Genomic DNA, 21,000 nt, shown 5'->3' on the forward strand with positions numbered 1-21,000 from the left:
ACGCAAGTAAACCGTCGTCACCTAAATGCCAAACCATCTTTGCCTTCTCTCTCCACACACACACACACACTTTCTCTCTCTCTCTCTCTCTCTCTCTCTCTCTCTCTCTCTCGGGTCGAGAATCAAATTGAAAAACCCACCTCCCAGATTAAAGAAAGAGAGAGCAAGGAATTTACTCTCTTTGAATAATCGAGACAATGTTAGGAAGATAAACCATGTTATATAAATTATCAGCAATGACAAATAAAAAATATCAAAGTAAGAGTTAATACAATCAAATAGGCTACTCATTAGGCGAGAAAGAAGTTGGAACAAAATAGAATGCTGAGCCAAAAGTATAGATATTCAAGGTCCTTTCAAATGTTCCAGTCATTAACTCTTTTATAGATTAATTTCTCCTAAACAGTCATTGACTCTCTCTCTCTCTCTCTCTCTCTCTCTCTCTCTCTCTCTCTCTCTCTCTCTCTCTCTCTCTCTCTCTCTCACGTGCCTTTTTCACACTATATAACCCCCATCTCATGACTAACCTCTCCATCCCCTCATAGTTGCACGAAACAACCCAACCTGCTCCGCCTCGGCCAGCCTCCCCTAGCACAAACCCCACGAGCATAAAATAATAATACCAGTTTAATTGAAGCAATTAAGAAATGACCAATGAAACATCATCATAAAGTATTCAATGAAAGGTGAAAAAGGCACCAATTTTAATAGGAGGAAAAGATATCAAAAAGTATAAGTGTGAGAGGGAGAAAAGAAAGAGAGTAATATGCCTCTGAAAATAGTGACAGAAGGCCCATACATGACCCCGCCTCGTCTTCACCATCCTTTTAGATTTTGTTGTGATTCACTTATATAGAATGAAAAACCACGCACTAATTTTTCAATTATGTAAGATGAGGGTGGCTGGTAGTTTACAGTTACCTGCTGAACGGTACGGGTGGTTTCTTTCCTCTACAGTGGGTTCTTCACGTTCGATTTTTATTCTGATTTTGATAGTTGCTGTTTTATAATTTGTTTACAGTAATACGTACCCTTATTTTTTTATTGGGAAGTTGGGTACCTGGAGAAGATGGCAATGAAGGCGCCGGGGCGTAGGTGGAGGAGAGAGAATTGCTAATATCGCCTCTTGTTTTGGGTAGCAATATCACAAAAACATCAAATTTTGCATCCAAAATATAATTTTCTGCATGAAAACAGAAAGATGAAAATTTAGTGGACAGGAAATCTAGCAATGAAAGTAAACACAGACTCACAACTACACATTTCTCACCAATACATTTAACCAAACACCTACTGTGCGACAGAGTAAGCAATTTGTGTGATAGCCCCGTTCTGTCAACCACATCCACGTCTCCTCCTCCTTCCTCTCTCCTTCGTCGAACCCGCCTCCAATCCACTATCTTTTTCCCGATACAACCATGACAGGAAGGAGAGAAAGCGGTGCCATGCAGAGGAGAGTTGAGTATAGGTGGGCAGGGTTCGGTTCGTCGGAGGAGAGAGTTTGATGGAGAAATTCGGGTTGAATTTGGCGTAACGAGAGGGACGGGGATGAGATCTGCGACATGGGACGGAGGAGAGAGGAACTGTTTGGTTATAGGTGCAAGGTTAAAGTACGTCGCTTGGTTATAGGTGTGGAGAGAGTTTTAAACGACAGATGGCTTGATTGGATTGGCATAGATGGTAATGTCAGTATATTGGGTCCTCACCGGTGAGGATCCAAGTTTTGTCCAACAGCATTTGCATGTCAAGGAACAAACAAATCGTGGCCTGGTCGCCACTTCACACTGAATCACTGACCACGCGGCAGTACCTTTTGGTTCAACATGCACAGACTCCACGTGGCACATTCCAATTCTCCACAACTCGCCACGTACATCCAAAAGTCGGTGAAACTGAAACTGATGAAAGCCCCGGAATACAAGCTCAAACACATCAAAGAAACGAAACTCGATCAAAAAAAATGGCGATGGCGTCGAAGACGAACACAGTGTTTGCCTACACGGTGGTTTACGTGAAGGACGTTGCCAAATCTACAACCTTCTATTCCAAAGCCTTCGGCTACGATATCCGTCGCTTGGACGACTCCAACAGGTACATACATGTTTTTAGGGAAATTATTTTCACATCATTTTTTTTTCTTTTCAATTGTCTGTCATGTACCTATTAACTGCATATACAGAGGTTTTGTAAATAATCATGAGGAAATTTAATAATTTATGATGGTGATGGTGATGGTATTAATTGTTGATAGGTGGGGGGAGTTGGAAAGCGGGCAAACGACGATAGCATTCACACCGCTACACCAGCACGAGACCGATGATCTGACAGGTGCCGTCCAGACCCCAAGCTCCGGCCGCGAGAGGCAGCCCATTGAGGTTTGCTTTGCGTACGGTGACGTTGATGCTGCCTATAAGGTAAAATCCTAATTAGCTGCCTTAACATGTCCCTTGTTTGTGGCATTGTTATTAGGAAAATATTTGGCTCTTCAATTACCCTTAACTACCTAGAAGGGAACATCCTCTCGTGCAGATAAATCATAGTTTGACATGCGTTTATAAATTATTACAAATGCTTTATGCTTTTTAATGAGTTATTTCTGAATACGCATCAACTTTAAGGAATGAACCAAGCAGTCGGCTGTGATTTAAGGAATGAATCAAGCAGTGTTCTTGTTTTATTGTTCGATTATGGGATATTGTGACTGATTTGCTTTTTTGTTGTGTGAATTGGGTTTGAGCAGAGGGCGGTGGAGAACGGGGCGGTTCCGGTGAGCGCGCCGGAAGCGAAAGAGTGGGGACAGAAAGTGGGTTACGTAAGAGATCTTGATGGGATCGTGGTGAGGTTGGGAAGCTATGTCAATCCACCAACAAAGCACTGATTCTGTTTCTGAGATAATCATGAATAAATGAATTTATAATGTTTTTTTTTCCCAGTTTTACGTTAAAAAGTTTAATAAAATGAATCGTGAGTTTAATTCCAACATGTAGCTTGCTTTCTGGTCATCGTCTGAACTGGTTTGTTATAAATCATTTATGTCATTTCCCAGTTGAGTCTGGAAACTTATTTGCAAAGGCCTCCATATCACAGCTGATGGCTGTTCCGCAATCTTTTGCATCCGAGCCAAATGATGCAAATTAAAAACAAGCATCTTCCATCCTTTGGATACATATCAGCTTTTGCCTCTGTGAATGACTACTATGTCGCCCTTGTTATCATCATTGTGATGAAATTGGATTTCACCGTAAAATCAATTGATAATATGGAGAGTAACTCTAACTTCTTATAAGTCCATGCAAGGTTTCTCCTCCCATAATGTGGGACTCATTCTCAACACGTCCCTTACGTGTGGTGATTTTCAAGTATAACACGTGGACAATGTAACAGGGTGACGTGGAGCTCGTGTGACCGTTTGACTTCACACATGGGACAACCTGCTTTGATATCATGAATAAGTTAAGGTTTCACCATAAAACCAATTGGTAATATGGGAAGTAGCTGAACCTCTTATAAGCTCATACAAGGTCTTCTCAATGCGCTTCTTCATATGTGGTAAAATTTCAAGCCTAACACGTGGACAAACAACAGGGTGAGGCGGAGCGCGTGTGGCCGTTTGATTTCACACGTAGAACAACCTGCTCTGATATGATAATAAAATTGAAGTTCCACCATAAAACCAATTGACAATATAGGAGGTAGCACAACCTCTTATAAACTCATATAAGGTCTTTCCTCCCATCAATATAGGACTCATTCTCAACAATCTGCAATAAGTACGGAAAAATAATTCAACTATAAAATTGTTCCCAATTATGTACGCATAAACAAACTCAGAAGCCCTAAAATGAAAATCAAGGGATGGTAGAGAGAGTTACTATATATATATGAACCGAGTCTTGAATCTCTTCAAAACTATATTTGTGTGGGTGTACTGAACTATTGGTTTCACCTGAAAGTAGGACCCAGATGTGGGTTCTTCAAATGTTCTCGCATGTTGTCGAGATGGTAGCCAACGACGGTGGTGAATGGGTGGGTACTTCAGATATCATCACACGTTGTCGAGATGGTAGTTGAGTCGACTATGGTGGTGAGAGTACTCCAGTAAAAATATCAAGGACGATGAAAAAGGGCGAAGAAATGTTTCTGCGGCCGTGGAAGAGCGCGCGCAACATTTGGGGATCATTTGGAGTGCTTTTGTTTTTTTTTTTTTAACCGCCTCTTAATGGAAAAAAATTACTTATAAATTAAAAATACAGATATCCACCTAATGGAACTAAAAGTAATGAATTAATAGGGCATTTTTTGTTCCGCATCTATAATTTTTATTCTAGGCAAATAGGGATGGAAACGCTTCAGTTTGAGGACAGGAATTCTATATCCATTCATATAACCACAAAAATTAATTATATTCATAACCATAAATTAATCATTGGGGATCAATAACCATACTCATCGGGTAACGAACTTCCCATCAGTTAACGATTATATTCATCTTCGTCAATATAAAAAAATATATTCATTCAATTGACAAACTATAATTTAGTAGATATTAATTTCGTCATTAAATATTCACCAATTTCTTGACTGTGAGACTCTTAAAGAGAGACGATAAACTTGGAATATTTGATGTATAAAATGATTCAGTGAACATATCTTGTAAAGTATAAAAATTAAAACATTGAATTTAAAACATAGATGACATTGCATGATCTTTGATATCTCTCATAAACACTATTGAATTCTTATTGATTTTGATTCAAAACTTTTGAACTTTCCCACAAAATGCAACTTTTGTATTCTCAAATGAGTTCGGTGAAGAATGAATATAAATATATATAGTACTATTCTATAATATCATTATATATTATTTGGTCAGATTCGGTGGGCGATACGAATTGGAGACCCATGTAACCATATATGAAACAATAACCAAATAATATTCATGGTTTTTCCCTATATCCCAAATATACCCGAAATTTTATATGCAAATTCATAACATTTGGGCAGTTATCTACAGTTATTGGTTTGACAGTTTGAATGCCATCCCTAGAGGCAAATCTGCATTTCCGCTCCTAATAGTCACTATTCTTGTAATAAATCTCATTGTGCACTCTTTACAAGTATTTTTTTTCTCTAAATAAAGAAGGGTTGAGTACAAAATGAAAATTTTAGAGTGTCAATATCAATTGTCTAACCAAAAGTATCTATAACAGTTTTGAAAAATTAGGGCATAAAGAGCATCTTCTTCGTTGAAATGCGTATTTTACGTGTTTAGATTGTTCTCATAAAATATATGTTTTGGCTTGACGGTGGAATCTCAAATTAACATCTCCCTCACTTGAGTAAAACTCTTATTTATATTTCTCATAAGTCTAAAATAGAACGTAAATATAACTTATACATCTCAATTTCGAAGTTGCATCTCATTAAAGATGCATAAAGACTTTCTTATTTTCAACCAGAGGACCAAAATTAAGAAGAAAGTGGATTGGATGATATGGACCGTTGCCACAATTGTTGCGATTCTCAAAGAATTCGACTGCTGAAAAATTCATATTGAATTTCGGTAAGCCATATAGATACATCAGAGCATAGTAGAACATCCACTTGCATGGACATCAACCATTTTGCACACATGCCAGTCCACGTGAAATGCACGCGGACGGGCAAGCGCCTAATAATTTGTGCTGAGTATAAGAGGTAGACGTACCCGGTCACTACGAGCTGGCCGGCCTATATTAACCAGCATGATGATGCCGATTATAAACCGAAAACGACATCGACGGTAAACTGAAGCCGGAATCCAGTCCATCAAGCAAAAACCAAAAGAAAGCAATTAGTCGCTTAGACAAGAACACTTGCTCACCAAATAGGCCAATACAAATTGAATACAACGATGTTCCATGTTTTAACAATTACTAGACAATGAGAAGAAAAAGAGAGAAACAAAAAACAAAAAGAAATAAAGATATTTTGCGTGAGAAAATCAATGGCATACGCTTTGCCAATTAACACATCCTCTAACACACTTGCGCGGAGAAAATGCTTTACTTGGTAGCAATATCATGTTCATATTCATATTCATAGCATCTCTTGTGATTTCCTCACACAGCGGCTGACCTTTTTCTTGAAATCCTCTCTCCGGTCTCTCCACTCCTTCTGCAATTTGGACACCGGCAGAATCTTAGAATACTTAGACGACAGTAAACTCTAATTCTCTCTCCGAATATTCAGACAACCACGCTTATGTGCCATTAGTCGCTTAGACAGTCACGAGAAGTACATTAAATCAATATATGCAGTAAGTTCAAAATATGTTCTAACGTGCTATGTGTAAAGCCGTCAACAAATTGGAACATGGGGTATCTACCATATGCAAAACTCATGCAATGGAAATATATTGCTTCCCAATATAACTTTAGTTGTCAATGTGGGAAATGTTTATAACATTCAACATCATGCAGAGCAGTTCAGAGACAATACAATAAAGGATCACTTACAGCGGCTTCAACATTTGCAGGAGATTCGTCATTTGGACTGGATAGCATCGATATTATACTCAAGACTATGCTTTCAACCTGGAAACAACATTTCCACGTTTGTAAATGCAGTACCATTGTTTTAATAAAAATAAAGCAAAACATATCCATTGAGAAAATGCTTCTTAACATCTACTTTTTGCTTCACAAATACCTTAGATTACCAAGTTCTTCCACAAAAATTATATAAGGAGTAAAACCACATGTTTTAACCAGCTGGAAGGAAATACGAGAACTTGCCGAATGACAGCAGGATATGATACCACTGAGACAAGCTCCTCCGGACTTGAGATCCGGTGGAAGAGCCCCAAGGTCAGACATCAAAGCCATATTATTGAACCTTAAGGTGAGCCTTAGGCAAAAGGCATGATAGATTGTAGATCTATGTGAAATATTAGTAATGATCTGACAACTCCACAAAATCTCATAAATTATGTTTTCTCTCAACTCTAATGATACCCATGAGAGGAGAAATCACTCCCACTACAAAGGAGTCATGCAATACATACAACATTTTTAGCACTTGAGTGAAGGTGTGATACATGTCATGCCACCAAAACTACATTGTGGATGCGACAACGTATAGGTCTATAACTTGCATTGCATGGAACAACCAAAATTCCAAGTACATTAAAAAATTTCTTTGGGAATATACTTTGTAATTTTAGGAGTCTGAGCGAAGCTCCATGACTTCCACTTATTGACAATACATTATGAATAGTGGAATGGATATTAACCAAACAAAAAGAGTATTTGCTCAAATCTATTAGGCAAAAAATAAACATAACAATCGTAAGATGATATAATTGTCACAACAATCAAGCCTGAAGTTAAAAAAATGTTATGAAAAAAACAGTAATTGCATTTACATGGAACACAATCACGACTTTTGGAAGAAAAAAATGCCCTGCTCATAATATTACTTCTAGGCTATCTGCTACACCCAACTCTATCGATAAAAGAGGAATTTTGGAACCATCACCCTCACTAAGCTGCCAATTTCTAATCCCACCACCCCTGTTACTTTTCTGAACAACTGCGCATTTGAAAAAAAATTACTCTCTTCCATGTTATATTTATCCTCCTCAAACCCAAATTCATCCACCTACGACAATCTCTCTCTCTCTCCCCTATCACAAACCTTTCTTGCTCCTCTCCTCTTCTAAAATTTCCTCTGCAACATAGCCACTCGTGTTCCTTTTATAACTCTGCAGTCCCCATTTATTCCTTCCATTGTCTAAAGGCAACAAACTCAACTAGGCAACCTAGTCCCGATCCAACCCCCATTCTCTTGGACCCCCTCTGTAACTGACCTTTCCCATTTTATCTACTCTGTTTACATTCTGGTTGATGGTTCACTTGGCTTAATGTCACTGGCGAAAGCCTCATAATGATTATCTAACTCTGTAAGCATACAACAAGTTATCTCCTCATTAAGAAGGGTACTTCTTGTTTTTATTGGCGACAAAACATAATATTCAAGCATAACAATTTTCATTTCTTTTATTGTAGTCTTATTCTGAAATAATACCAAGTGATCACAAATGAATGGAATTATGAGTAATTGATCAAATTTGACTCTAATTATTATTATATCATCTAATGTGTGATTACTTTTGCATAAATACATATTTAACATTTCCTTGGTTTTTGTTTTTTAGTACATGTCCATTTCATATTTTATACACGTCAACAATCAGCCGAACTGTGGCTAAACGAATATTCCCCATCCACCTCAGAATCTACACAAGGAACCAGATCATAGGTATCAATGTGAACATTGTGAAGATAGTCTTTGAATCAAGAATTGCTACCATGGCAGCAGATATTTTCTCTCCTACAAATGAAGCAATACGCGGACACCATTTTATATAAATCCATACCGTATGGACAGGCGTCCAGCGTTCACTTGCAAGCTCGTAACCATTTGGGTCCTCACCAGGCGGGTGAAGGATAGATATGCAAACACGCCCGTCAGTATAAACTTCATATTAAAAATAGACAAGATCAGTACTTGAAAAACAATTGCAAATTATCAAATACTTAGGATAGAAACCAACCATTCGGATGCCATATCTCCGAAGTAAACTTAACCGTCGGAGGGCTGTTTGGATAATTATTAGGAAAGCTCATGATGGCATTGAAAAATCCTCCCTCGCTGCAATTAGATAACACGGACTCATGAACTTCAATTACACGATGCATAATGATGAATATAATATGTACACAACAAACCTCAAATGAGTGGCAAATTCCTAAATAAATGCTCTGCTTACGGGTGAAAAAAGAAGAAGATAAACCTATCCATACATGTAATGAAATAAGACAAACAAAATAGATTGATACCCGAGGTAATGTAAACAACAAACCATTTGAAAAGTAAGCTGAAAGCCTGAAACCAATACATATCCCCAATTTATAAAACCACTTCCCAAATTTAGGAAATTTGTATAACTTTTCCAACCTAACAATGTGCAACTGATTAAAAGACAATATTTTTACCTCCACATACCCCTAGAACCAAACTAAACAGTTTTTAACTGAAGACGAAGTTCCAAGTATGAAACTTTAACAAATTCTAACTTGAAATAATACAATTCGCAAGCTCGTACCGCCATCATTAGATAAAAACCCTAAATCCGCCACTCAACTAAAAGTCAAACACAAAATCTAGGAAAATCACAATCAAATTGAAACCCGAAAGCAAAATCGAATCAAACAGAACAAGAATTTCAATCACTCTTGATCCAATCCCCACATGTAAACATAAAAATATATAAAAAAAAAACCCGGACTCGACCATCTTATTAAGCAAAACAACTAAACCACAAAACCAAATCAATAAAGCCCGTAAATTGAACCGGAATTGAGTCCGAAAGGCACATACTAGAGCGTATCAGGCGGTCCGATAATCGTGACGCTCCACTCAAAGATATTGTTTTCATCGACCAGACCGGCCGAGAATCCATCAACCGGGTTCTTGCAAAGATCTGCCAAAACAAAATTGGAGAATCAGATTCAACAGGGCGAAGAAAACCCAATCCGATAAACCAATCAACGATCGGAATCAATACAAAGTAACTGAAATGAAATCTTTCTGAATACCCTTGAGTTGTTTCTGGAGGAGAAGACTCGCCTGGGAAGCCGCCATGAAAGGGTAAAGATAGAGTTTCGGCGGCGTAGCTCTCACGCGACGGTGTAGAGAGCGGAAGATGGAGAGATTTATAAAGTCGACACTTATGTGTATTTATTTATGCTCACGGAAGATTCCGGATGTGGACTCTACCTTTTGGAGAACGGGGGACGACCTGGTTTTCATCGCCTACGCGTATCTTGTGATGGAGTCGGTGGCCGGCGAGTCATGCGGTGCCACGTGGGAAGGCATGGTTGGTCGGCCAGCGTGATGAGAAGTTCTAGTGGTGTCTTCATGAGGGAGGTGGATTTTCGTATCGCTTGTGGGGACCACCGTTTGGGGTTGATGCTTAAGAGTTAAGACCATCTCTCTACCGAGAGATTTTTTAATAGACAAGAAATACAGATATATATGTCATCTATCATTATACAAATAGAGAAACATTTGAAAAAAAAAAAAAAAAAACTTCTCTTCCATTATAAGCTGTATATTGACATATGATGTACTAATCCGCATTCTAGACATATTAAGAAATCTATTCTTCAAATGAGATGTCAAATACGCCAACTAGAACTAAAAGACGTCAAATTGTTTTTCAAGGGAGATGTCGTATGTGATGTGGCAATTGAGTCATTTTACTTCTTGCTTTCTAACTGTCTTTTTTTTTTACAACAAACAAATATGGAGTCAAATGTCTTTAATTTATTTATTTTTTATTTATGAGTCTTTACCACTAATAGAATGAAAACTAAGATCACTTTTAATTATTATTTTTTAGCATTTAATGTAACTATAAGACCTAATATATTAATAAAATAAATATTTGACACTTCTAGTGGAAAGGAAGAAAATTTAACATTTATATTTAATTGACCACGTCAACAATTAAATAAAATTTTGAAATATTATATTTAGCATCTCCTTTGGATATGCTCTAACACTTTTTTTCTTCTTTGGTGAAATTACATTCTCAAACCTTTTGAGTGTTTGAACCTGCTTGTGTAAAATCGAGTTCTATATTTCTTATGTGTGAATATTCTCGTATGGACCATTTAAGAGTTGTCTTGGCACCTAGCACCTTTTAATGGTCTACAATGAAGTTTGTGATCCATAATTCATTATCTACCTAACCTTAAAATGTAAAACAACGATTTAACTTCTTCAAACAATGAATATTAAGAGTCTCTTCATTTCTTTTAGAATATTTGTTGGTACTGTCTTTATTAGACGTAATTCTTTTGTAATGGAAACACATAGAAATTATTTTAAATTGTTGTTTTATTATACAACATATGATTGAAAACAGATCCGTCCAACCCGTAGGAAATAGATTGTATCAAACACTCCAAATGAGCCAGTTCCACTAATAAAAATGCATAAACTTGGGCCAGATCAGACTCATTTACAAAAAAATAAGTCGAATCTGGTCCCACCATAAATGGAGTCAGCCCAACCCTTGCCCGCCTCTATAATAAATACATTTTGACATTTAGTTGCATCAATGATCAATGTTTATTAATATTGTTATTATATCATTGTTGTGTCGTCAGTACATGATCAATATGTCGTAGTTACTGAAAACAAAAAACTAATCTTTATGCAAACTCAATGTCCAAATACGTTTGTTGTAGCTAAATTCTATTTAGTCGTAGATATGTGTTGATTGAATGGTTTCTGGTATTTTTTCAAGATTGGTGTGCTATTATTTTCAACAATTTTGTGTTCCTTCTGACTTTGATTTTTCATTTCGATTTTTGAATTCAGTTTGAGGCTTTGAACGGTCGATTTTTTTTAATTTTCTTCAATACTTAAGTAATTTGAATTTGATTTTGCTAATGAGAATATCCAAGTGTATTTTTTTTTCAGTTTCATATCTCCAATTCATAGACTTTCTAATTTTTTATACATTTATTAGCTTAATGTATGTTTTTTGGAAAAAGCACCAGATAGGCAGATATGTGCTTCACTGCTTCTACAGAAAGCACTTAAAGTTCTTTTCCAAGATTCATTTGTATTTTTATTAAGGATTGATATCAAAAATATATTTACCAAAAAATTTAAAAAAAAACACTTTTAGTTATAAAAATATTTCCAAACGAATCCTTTATGTTAATAAAATGACTTAAAAGGACTAAATTTTTCTCTAATTTATTGTGTCCTATACCTCGTCTTTAGGAGAAATTATTAGGTGATACCGTAGTACCAGCTGGCAGTGCTGAGTGGTGGTACTAATCCACTAGAAATTTGACACCTGTATAGCTAAAACAAATTGGCTTCTACCGTTAGCGCCCAAATCCTCCTACCAAATTCAAGCAAACACGCGATTACAAAGGACCAGAGGCTAAATTAGGGTTTAGGGTTGAATTGGTTGCGCCACCACTGCTCTGGTATTGAAGAGGATCAAGAACAATGGAGTGGTGTTGCAACGAAGGCTCTGTTTGGTTAATCAGGAAAGTAGATCAAGAAAAGTTATGGAGCCCTAATACCAAACCAAATCAAAAGAACAAAGAAAACAAAAAAATAGAAATTGATTTCGTCAATTATATCATGGATGATTACAACCCACTATAGGAAAATTCCCGTTAATTACTACCGGCCCTTGAGTAAAACCTATAAAACTACAGAGGAAAATTCAGTAATCTAGTGTAGGTCTAATTTACTAAACAACATAAAAGAACGAGAGAGAGAGAGAGAGAGAGAGAGAGAGAGAGAGAGAGAGAGAGAGAGAGAGAGAGAGAGAGAGAGAGAGAGAGAGAGAGAGAGAGAGAGAGAGAGAGAGAGAGAGAGGTGGGGGGGTGCGGCGGCAACAAGAGAGAAAGAAAGAGATATGTAATAATGAGGTGTGTGTTATATCTAAGGTGGGTTCGGTTTGGTTTGGTTCGGTTTTTTCCATTTTTTTTTTTTTTTAATCTGAAGCTTGAAGCACATGCTTCCCTGCCTTGAGCATTCTTAGTGAGAAATCAACCTGCAACATCAGTTATTAAAATTAACAAACTTGTAGCCAAATCCATGAAGCATTCCTATAATGAACACATGAATTAACAAACCTGCAACATAAGTTATTATAAATAAAAAATAAAGGAATTGTTATGGGCACTCCAAAAATCTCATTCTACACTCCAAACTTTCTATATTTGAAAAGAAAAATATACTTGTGAGGAGTGTAAAGTGAGATTTTTAAAGTGTGAATAACACTTCCCAAAAAAAAAAAAACCCACAATTTATTCTTTTTTCCAGTTCACCCAGAAAACCAAGAATTAAACCTTTAACTCCATCTTGCAGACCGAACAAAACAAAATCAAGTACATACCGGGCAAATCCCATGGCTCACATTTGTAGAGGTTGACCTCTGGGATAATTTCTAGCTCAATGGTGCGACCATTGATATTTCAATCTAGATAGTAAGCAACAAGCTCTTCATCCGTTGGGTGGAATCTGAACTAGGAGGAAGACTCATGGGTGCCATTGCAGCACTCTCTGAGAGTGTGAGAAAGATGAAGTTAAACAGAATAAGAGAGAGAGAGAGAGAGAGAGAGAGAAGAGGATGATGAAAGATGGGAATTGGGAAAGATGGTTTTTTCGGCTAGGGTTAAGGAAAGATGAAAGATGTGAATTGGGAAAAGATAAGGAAAGATGAGAATTGATAACCTATCAAACAATGGGTTTGATTCAGTTTGGTTCAGTTCGGTTTGGTTCGGTTGGGTTTTTTTATATATAATTAAAATATATTTGATTCGGTTCGGTTTGGTTCAGTTTTTTTTTGCCTCAATCCGGTTTTTTTCGATTTTTTGGTTTTTTGAACCCACCCCTAGTTATATCACCCCATTGCACATTTATTTATAGTAGTGAGAATGTAAATTCCTTACCCTAATAAGATTACAACTCTAATATGATAATATATAATCTAAGAGATATCCCATATATGATAGGATTTACACAATCATATTTCTAGTCTAATAGGACTGCAATATGATCCAATTTTATGATTGCTTTTGTTTGTTTAAATTAGGGGTGCAAGTTGGATAGAAAATTCTAGTCTGAACCAAAAACTTTGGTTTTGAGTTTTCCATGTTGCCAATCGCATGCGCTACCAAAGTCTGTTGGGAGTGTTACAGGTTACAACACTTTTTGGTACACACACTTGTTCATTTTTGTGTGTGCATTGCTCATTCTTCATTCATGATTTTAAATTTAAGGATGCTTTAGATTTTGACCCTTACTATTCATGATTCCTAGATAAAAACTCATCTACATATAAACATCCCCAAATTTAAAATTTACAACCACATCGGAACACTATTGACCTACTAATACAATTTATTTACACCCATACCACTTTCCCAAATCCCTAAATTTATTCCAAATTAAAAGTTGTAGAAAAAAGTGAAATAAAATATATAAACAGTTGTATTGCATTAATTGTATCCATATCATACCAAAAATTTACCTTTTTAGTGATATATATATTTTGCATTAATTGGGAAGTAAATTAAGTTGTTCCAATTAGTAAAAAAATTATACTAAATATGTATTATATATTTTGAATCAAATAACACTTCTCTAACTTGTAGGTAAATCATTTTTCATGTATTGTTACATATATTAGGCACATTTTATTGTTGTATAAATATAGGTATGACATAATATTTTTCAATATAATACATCAAATTATATTTCTTCTTGTTATGGGTAAATTATTCTCCATGTCTTAGTGAAAAAAAGATATTATATTACACATGGAGTATAATTTGTTGTAGGTAAATTATTGGAAATTAATTTGTTCCAATTATATAAAAATATATATATACTACACCTAGATTATATATATATACATATATATATATATATATATTGGAGAAAACCTAGATTATATATTTTGAATCAAATAACATTTTTGTATACATGGTAGGTAAATTATTTTTCATGTATTATTACATATATTAGCTTATGTTTATGCAATATTTTGTTGTTGGTATACAATATTTTGCATAATTGGAAATGAACATTTCAAATAGTAAGTAGGTAAATTAATATAGTCTAATTATATAAATACACAAACACACACACACACACACACACACACACACACACACACACACACACACACACATATATATATATATATATATATATATATATATTTATACACATTTTGAATCAAATAACATTTTTGTACATGGTACGTAATTTTTTTTATTTTTTTATGAATTATTACATATATTAGGTTTTTTTTATTTTGTAAAAATATATATATAAACTCATAATGCCAGATACATAGAATTAATGTAACGACCCGTCCCCAAAAATTATAGTCTTTATAAATTTTAAATGTGAATTTACGGAAATGCCCTTCGAGGCAAAGACGTTGACTTTTGACCGTCTTGTCATATCATGTAAGGTTTGTTTTCTTGGCATATACTTGTAGTACTCATCACTACAAACGCATGGGTGCAAACGGAACGCAATTTGAAGTTATAATGAATGAAGTCGAGGGCCAAAAGGTAAATTTATTATTTTTTGGAATGCTCCAGATTTTTGGAGCAAAATCTGGAAAGCCACGTGTGTGGCCCAGATTAAAGGGAAGAAAAGATGAGCGATGAAGATGAAAGATAAAGGAGAGAAATGAGGGGCAGGACGCCCAATTAGAAAGAAGAGAAAGAGAGAGTGACCAATAGGGGAGAGAAGAAAGGAAAGGAAAGGAGAGAGTGGAGGAGCACTAGATCACCCTTGACACGGTTCCTCCCCGTGACCCGACTCGCATCTGCAACAATTTTTGACTGGTTTTCCGTCCATTTTCCCTGCAATTCAAGGCTTACCCCCACTACCAAACACCTGCCTAACCTCCCCTCGTTCATTTCCACCCAAAACCCACCTTGATTGACCCCATTTTGAGGAAGAACGGAACTCGTGGGTTCCAAAGATGTCACGGCAGAGATCCGCCCATCGTGAAAGCATCGTCGACCATTAACACCATCAAACTACTCACTTTAACCCAGGAACAAAGCCCAAACAAGTTTGGGGGCGTTGGAGTTCGAATCGAGGTTGAATCAAAGCACACCCAAATCTAGGGTTCCGGCATGTTTGGGTGAAATTGAGGCTTTTTCAGGCCAAATTGGCCTTAGTCACAAGTATGAAAGTTATTCCTCTCATCGAGATCTTCATTCTTGTGAAATTTGGAAATTTTTGGAGTTATTGGATTTTTCGGTGAGTCGGGGCGGCCGACCGCCACACGCGGCGGCGGATGCGACAGCGTGTGGGGGAAAACTCCAAGGTCCTTCCTTAGGTTCCTCGACATGTTGGACCCGAATCCGCCCTTCGTTTTCTAAAATTTTCGTTGTTTGGTTATATTTTCGTTAAGGGCTGCCACTTGGTTAATAAATGAATCGATAATCCGACTGTTGGATTGTCACCAAACTTTGATACGTTATAGTATGTAATATTTGAAGATATTCGAAACTTACAGATCAAGAATCCGACATACGGATCTTCTCGAATAGGATATGTAAGTTACTTGTTCTATTGATAAGAATTATGAGACATGATTTGATAATTGTTCTAGGCGCTGATCATTCGTGATGCCTCGATATTCGTGCTAGGGAGTTGTAGCGTATACCTCAAGTGAGTGGGTCTTTTTCCTTTTTACAGTATACACACACACACACACACCTTACGGTATTCCAGAAATGTTTTAAATTGATTATGCATAGCATGCCATTATTTAAATATGTTCTATTTAAATATTGCATTGTGATGAGATAAGTGGTTATGCCAAATGATCTTACAAAGGCGCAGGTAAGTTCAGGTGAGTTATTATGTGATTGAAATGGTTGAATTATATGAGCATGCATATATTCATTTAGAGCTCATCATTGCTGCACCCCGGTGTTAGTGCTCTCATCCAGGGCCAAGGTACAGCCTTCACGTGATTGTTCACCTCCCACACCACACGCTCACCTTGGATCCAAGTTAGGTGATAGCCTGTCGTACAGGTCGCATTAGGCGACTCCGACTCGTAGGTATTCTGCGCATAGCGCTAGCTTTCATGTGATCGTAGCACTAGAGCGTACATATTGACACCCAACCTGTCGTACAGGTCACACTAGTTGATTATGACTCGTGTGCTAGCATAGACTGATGAACAATAGGTCCAGTCATACAAGTCACATTAGGTGACTCCAACTGGTACGTTAGTTTAGAAAAATTTCACACCTGGCTTGCATTTATTATTACTAAGACGTTGTGACATGGCATGCTTCTGTTTTCACTGCACTTGCGCATTCATTTTTGTACTTACTTAGTATTATTATTTTTTGGAAACTATACAGGTTTTACGGTGAGAGGTTATAACGTTTTCAAAAGATTTTTATTAAAACTTTCTTTTCAGGCCCACTCACCTTTGTTTTTTCGCCCCTTTAGGTTCTAGTAGCAGAGTTTTCGTACCGACGATGATTATTGGCAAATCTTGGGGTAGACGATTACAATCGATGGCATAATTCTCACCCTATTTTATAGTACTGTACTTATGCTATGTCATCATGTGTGAAATGGGTTCATACCTGGTCACCGCGCACTCTTGTACTTAGACACTTTTAGGTTTAAATTTATTTACATCTTCCACATCAATACACTTCATGGTTTCGTCACCTTCCAGGTGTCGGCCAACACAGCTCAATTCGGAGTCCTAGTGGACATCCCGGGTCGAGGTGTGTCAATTAAGCCAACAATTCTCATATTTGATATTAATATGCAATGAATTTTTTAACAATTTTTCTTTTTGCAAAATCATTAACTCTCTCCTTACAATATGCATAAAATTAATTGTGCACATCAAATATGCAATAGGGGTATTTTAGGAATCTAAAAATTGTAAAAATGTGTAAAGTAATATGTAATTAATGAATTCAGTTAGGTGGATCCTAATCACTGAGTTTTTTTTGAGTAAAAAAATTATGTTTAGTTTTATATGGAAAAAATTGAATTAGAAAGGTTAAAATCATATTTTTAGTAATTTTAAATGGCCTTGGAAGGTTTATTTGGTGAATGTTGTTTGAGGAAAAAAAAAAAGGAATTGTTATTGACATTCTAAAATTCTCATTCTACACTTCAAACTTTTTATATTTAGAAAGAAAAATACACTTATAAGAAGTATAGAATGAGATTTTTGGAGCGCCAATAACACTTCCTAAAAAAAATATCCCTTCAAATATGAACAAGAAAACAAAAATTCTAGAGTTTTGCTCCAAACTTTTTAATCTTTAAGATCTTTTTTGACTAAAAATATAAAAACTAAATGATTCTAAATATCCGATAGTTTGAGACACCGTAAAAAGGTCTAATCAACGAAAGACGAAAAGAGGAGGGAACATGAATATTTTTACACACTTAAGTAATGATAATATTCATTATTTTATTGATCACTGTTAATAAGTTTAAATTTTAAAATTTATAAGTAGTGAATCGAAAATACATCCTAAAGCAAAAGGGTAAACACTTACATGTGATAGCACAGTGCCAAATTTCGAAAAAGAAAAGAAGCAAAAGATTTGTTTGGCTTTCTCTTTATTTATTTATTTATTTATTTTTATGTCTTTTCTTTTTTCTTCAGAGGCTATATATATGTCTGTGTCAACCTGTGCTCTTCGTTCCTGCACCCATCGGATACTCCTCAGAGGTTAAAAATGGCCAACGATCATCTCCGGATTCCTTTGGTGAGACTTCTAAAGATTTGTGAATTGTATTCGTTCATCGTACATCATGTTGTCAATTTTAATCAAGTACAGTTTGTATTTAATTTTAAATAAAAATATTTAAAATAATTTATAACCACATGAGATCCTTCTGATTCTCACAAAGAGAATCCGACAAAGATCTGGGTTGGATGGCCAACAGGATTCTAAAGGTGGAACCTTTGGCCACTTCCCTGCTGTCTGCTTCTGCTTTTATTAACTTCCGCAAATCCAACTTCTTTTTTCCGCAAATTATTATTATCATCGTCTTTACTCTCTTAATACAACTTTGTCAAATTTGATCAAATTTTTTTCTCGTGTTAATCTTTAATTAACTGCTCACTTTTAAATTTATATAACTGGACTTTCTGCCTATTACTCGCGACTTAACTTATTAGTTAAGCTCTCTAAAGCTTTAAATAAACAAAAACAAAAATCCCATTAATTAAACTCCTACTAATTAACTTGATAGATGTCAGCTTACTGCACTTGGAACTTGGAAGATGCTTTAATTGTCACAAACCCTGCACCCATGTTTCGGACTTCTTGAGTTCCATCTCGGTTCTCTCTTTTATAAGATATCAAAGATTTTTATTTAGTAAAAACCTTAAGATATATATGTCATATTCCCTTGATTATTCTCTTTTTTTTTCTCTAGTACCAACACTATTTTATTTGGCCATAAAAAATAAAACAACAAAGCAAGAAATGTAATACTAAGCACAATTATGTAATGTTTAAAACACTTCCATTACATAACCATCGCTAAACATTACACAAACAAACCATCCACACCCCCATAATACACAATTTTTTTTTCCAGGGTACCCCCGTAAACACACATTGTTTAACCAGACCTATTTTGATCCTTTTATTTTCTTTAATATTTCACCCCGTAAACACACTTTATTTTTTATTGTAATTAAAAACCAGGACAGCGACTCAACTACACGTTTAAGTGTTGAACCAGTTGGAAGCTGGAACCATAAGTTTCACTGTCTAGGGACAGAAGATGACCTTGAGCTCGCGTGGCGACGAGCACTGGTGCATGAGCGCAGGGCTGTCGTAGGCGAACGTGAAGGTGGTGGGACACGCGCGCTTGAAGAACTTGGAGTAGCTCGAAGCCCGACAAGTCTGGGGGCTGTTGTAGTGGTTCCGACAGCACAGCTTGTCCGTGCCGAACGCCTGGCACCCGCTCTTGCACGCCACGACGCCCTTCGGTGACTTCACCTTCAGTCGGTCGGGACACGTGGCGAGCAGGTTGGCCTTGCAACCGACGACGGGGCACTGGCCGTGGCCCTTGTGAGGGGTGATGGTCAGGGGGACGTTGAAGCCGTCGACGAGGCTGACGCCGTAGGAGAATAGGTCGCGGGGGCCGCCTTTGTGGAGGTCTATCTGCGCGAGGGTGGACGGAGCAGCGCCTCCGGCTCCGTTGCACTCGAGACGGCCGGCGCAGTCGCCGGTGAGGCAGGAGAGGCGAGGTCCCTTTTGGGTGCAATGGGTACGGGCCCAGATGCGGCCGGACCAGGGTTGGATGGGGGTGGGGAAGGAGCGATGGTTGAAGGCTTTGAGGAAGAAGCCGCCGCGTTCAAGGACGGGGTGGCCGGAGTTGGGCTGGATGGCGGGCCAGATGGGGAAGGGGCAGTTGTTGACGACAGTCAGGATGGATTGTGGATGCTTATTGGCGTGGGCAACGGTGGATAGGATCAGGAATGTGGCGGAGAGGATCAGGAGAGTGGTGGCGGAGAGGAGTGAGAGTGAACGAGAGTAAGAGCGAGAGGAAGCCATTTCTCTTGGTTTACTGGATGAATGAGTGTGGGAGAGAATAGGGTTTTGGGTGGGGTTTTATAGAGAAGAGAAATGCCATACACCGAGCCAGCGAGCCACGTGTATGGAGCCACGGTGTGAGTGAAAAGCCGTAATTACCCTTAAGTTTCAGCGTGTCAGAACGTTGGTGGGCGGTTTACGTGAGCATGCTTTTTTCTTGGTTCTTCTAGTACACAGTGACAGTACTAGCTTACCTATAGTTAGGTCTTTCGCATAATTTGACAGGATTTATCAAATCTTTCCATTGACTATTTAAGTTAATTCGGGGGTCTTGTCCTTTTGAATTCGTTACTGTTATCATAAGATAAGGATTGTGATATCCACACACTTTTTTTTACTTTTTACACACTTTTTTAATTTTCGACTATCAAATCGGATTAAATGAAGAATATCAATCGATAGAAATTAACAAGGGGTATGTGAGAAGTAAAAAAGAGTGCGTGGATAGCACATCCCTAAGATAAAACATTATACGCTTCATTCATTCGGTATAAATTGTACATAATAACAGAATCTGAATTTTATGAATAGAGATGAATAATATCTAGGAGGAACCTCGCAGGATCTTCTTAGTGAGGATCCTTCAATCACATTCTTTCATCGTATATCATGAGATCAGAAATTATTATAAATTTTTTTATTTAGAATTAAATATAAATAGTATCTGATAAAAATTAGTCACATAATATACGATAAACGAATATGATTGAAGGATCTTCGAAAGATAAGACGAATGTCCTCTCTCGAATAATATGGTGTTCACTGTTCAGAGCTATGT

General features: G+C 36.9%; 2 protein-coding genes and 1 pseudogene across 2 annotated transcripts; 1 reads left to right on the forward strand and 2 right to left on the reverse strand.

Annotated features, from left to right (window-relative positions):
* The first annotated feature begins 1,952 nt into the window (after nucleotides 1–1,952).
* LOC137743108 (uncharacterized) lies at nucleotides 1,953–2,878 on the forward strand. The gene is made up of 3 exons (XM_068483014.1): nucleotides 1,953–2,091; nucleotides 2,252–2,414; nucleotides 2,741–2,878. Exons 1-3 carry the CDS (start codon nucleotides 1,961–1,963, stop codon nucleotides 2,876–2,878), a joined length of 432 nt encoding a protein of 143 aa, XP_068339115.1. The 5' UTR covers nucleotides 1,953–1,960.
* A 2,963-nt stretch (nucleotides 2,879–5,841) lies between these two features.
* Nucleotides 5,842–9,800, reverse strand: LOC137742327 (ubiquitin-conjugating enzyme E2 7). The gene is made up of 6 exons (XM_068482168.1): nucleotides 9,642–9,800; nucleotides 9,424–9,526; nucleotides 8,597–8,694; nucleotides 8,420–8,520; nucleotides 6,498–6,575; nucleotides 5,842–6,156 (listed from the first exon to the last, which is right to left on the reverse strand). Exons 1-6 carry the CDS (start codon nucleotides 9,685–9,687, stop codon nucleotides 6,079–6,081), a joined length of 504 nt encoding a protein of 167 aa, XP_068338269.1. The 5' UTR covers nucleotides 9,688–9,800; the 3' UTR covers nucleotides 5,842–6,078.
* A 9,433-nt stretch (nucleotides 9,801–19,233) lies between these two features.
* On the reverse strand, nucleotides 19,234–20,262 carry LOC137741475 (osmotin-like protein; annotated as a pseudogene).
* Nucleotides 20,263–21,000: the final 738 nt, after the last annotated feature.

Source organism: Pyrus communis, chromosome 8, assembly GCF_963583255.1.
Source record: "Pyrus communis chromosome 8, drPyrComm1.1, whole genome shotgun sequence".
In the NCBI taxonomy this organism is placed as follows: domain Eukaryota; kingdom Viridiplantae; phylum Streptophyta; class Magnoliopsida; order Rosales; family Rosaceae; genus Pyrus; species Pyrus communis.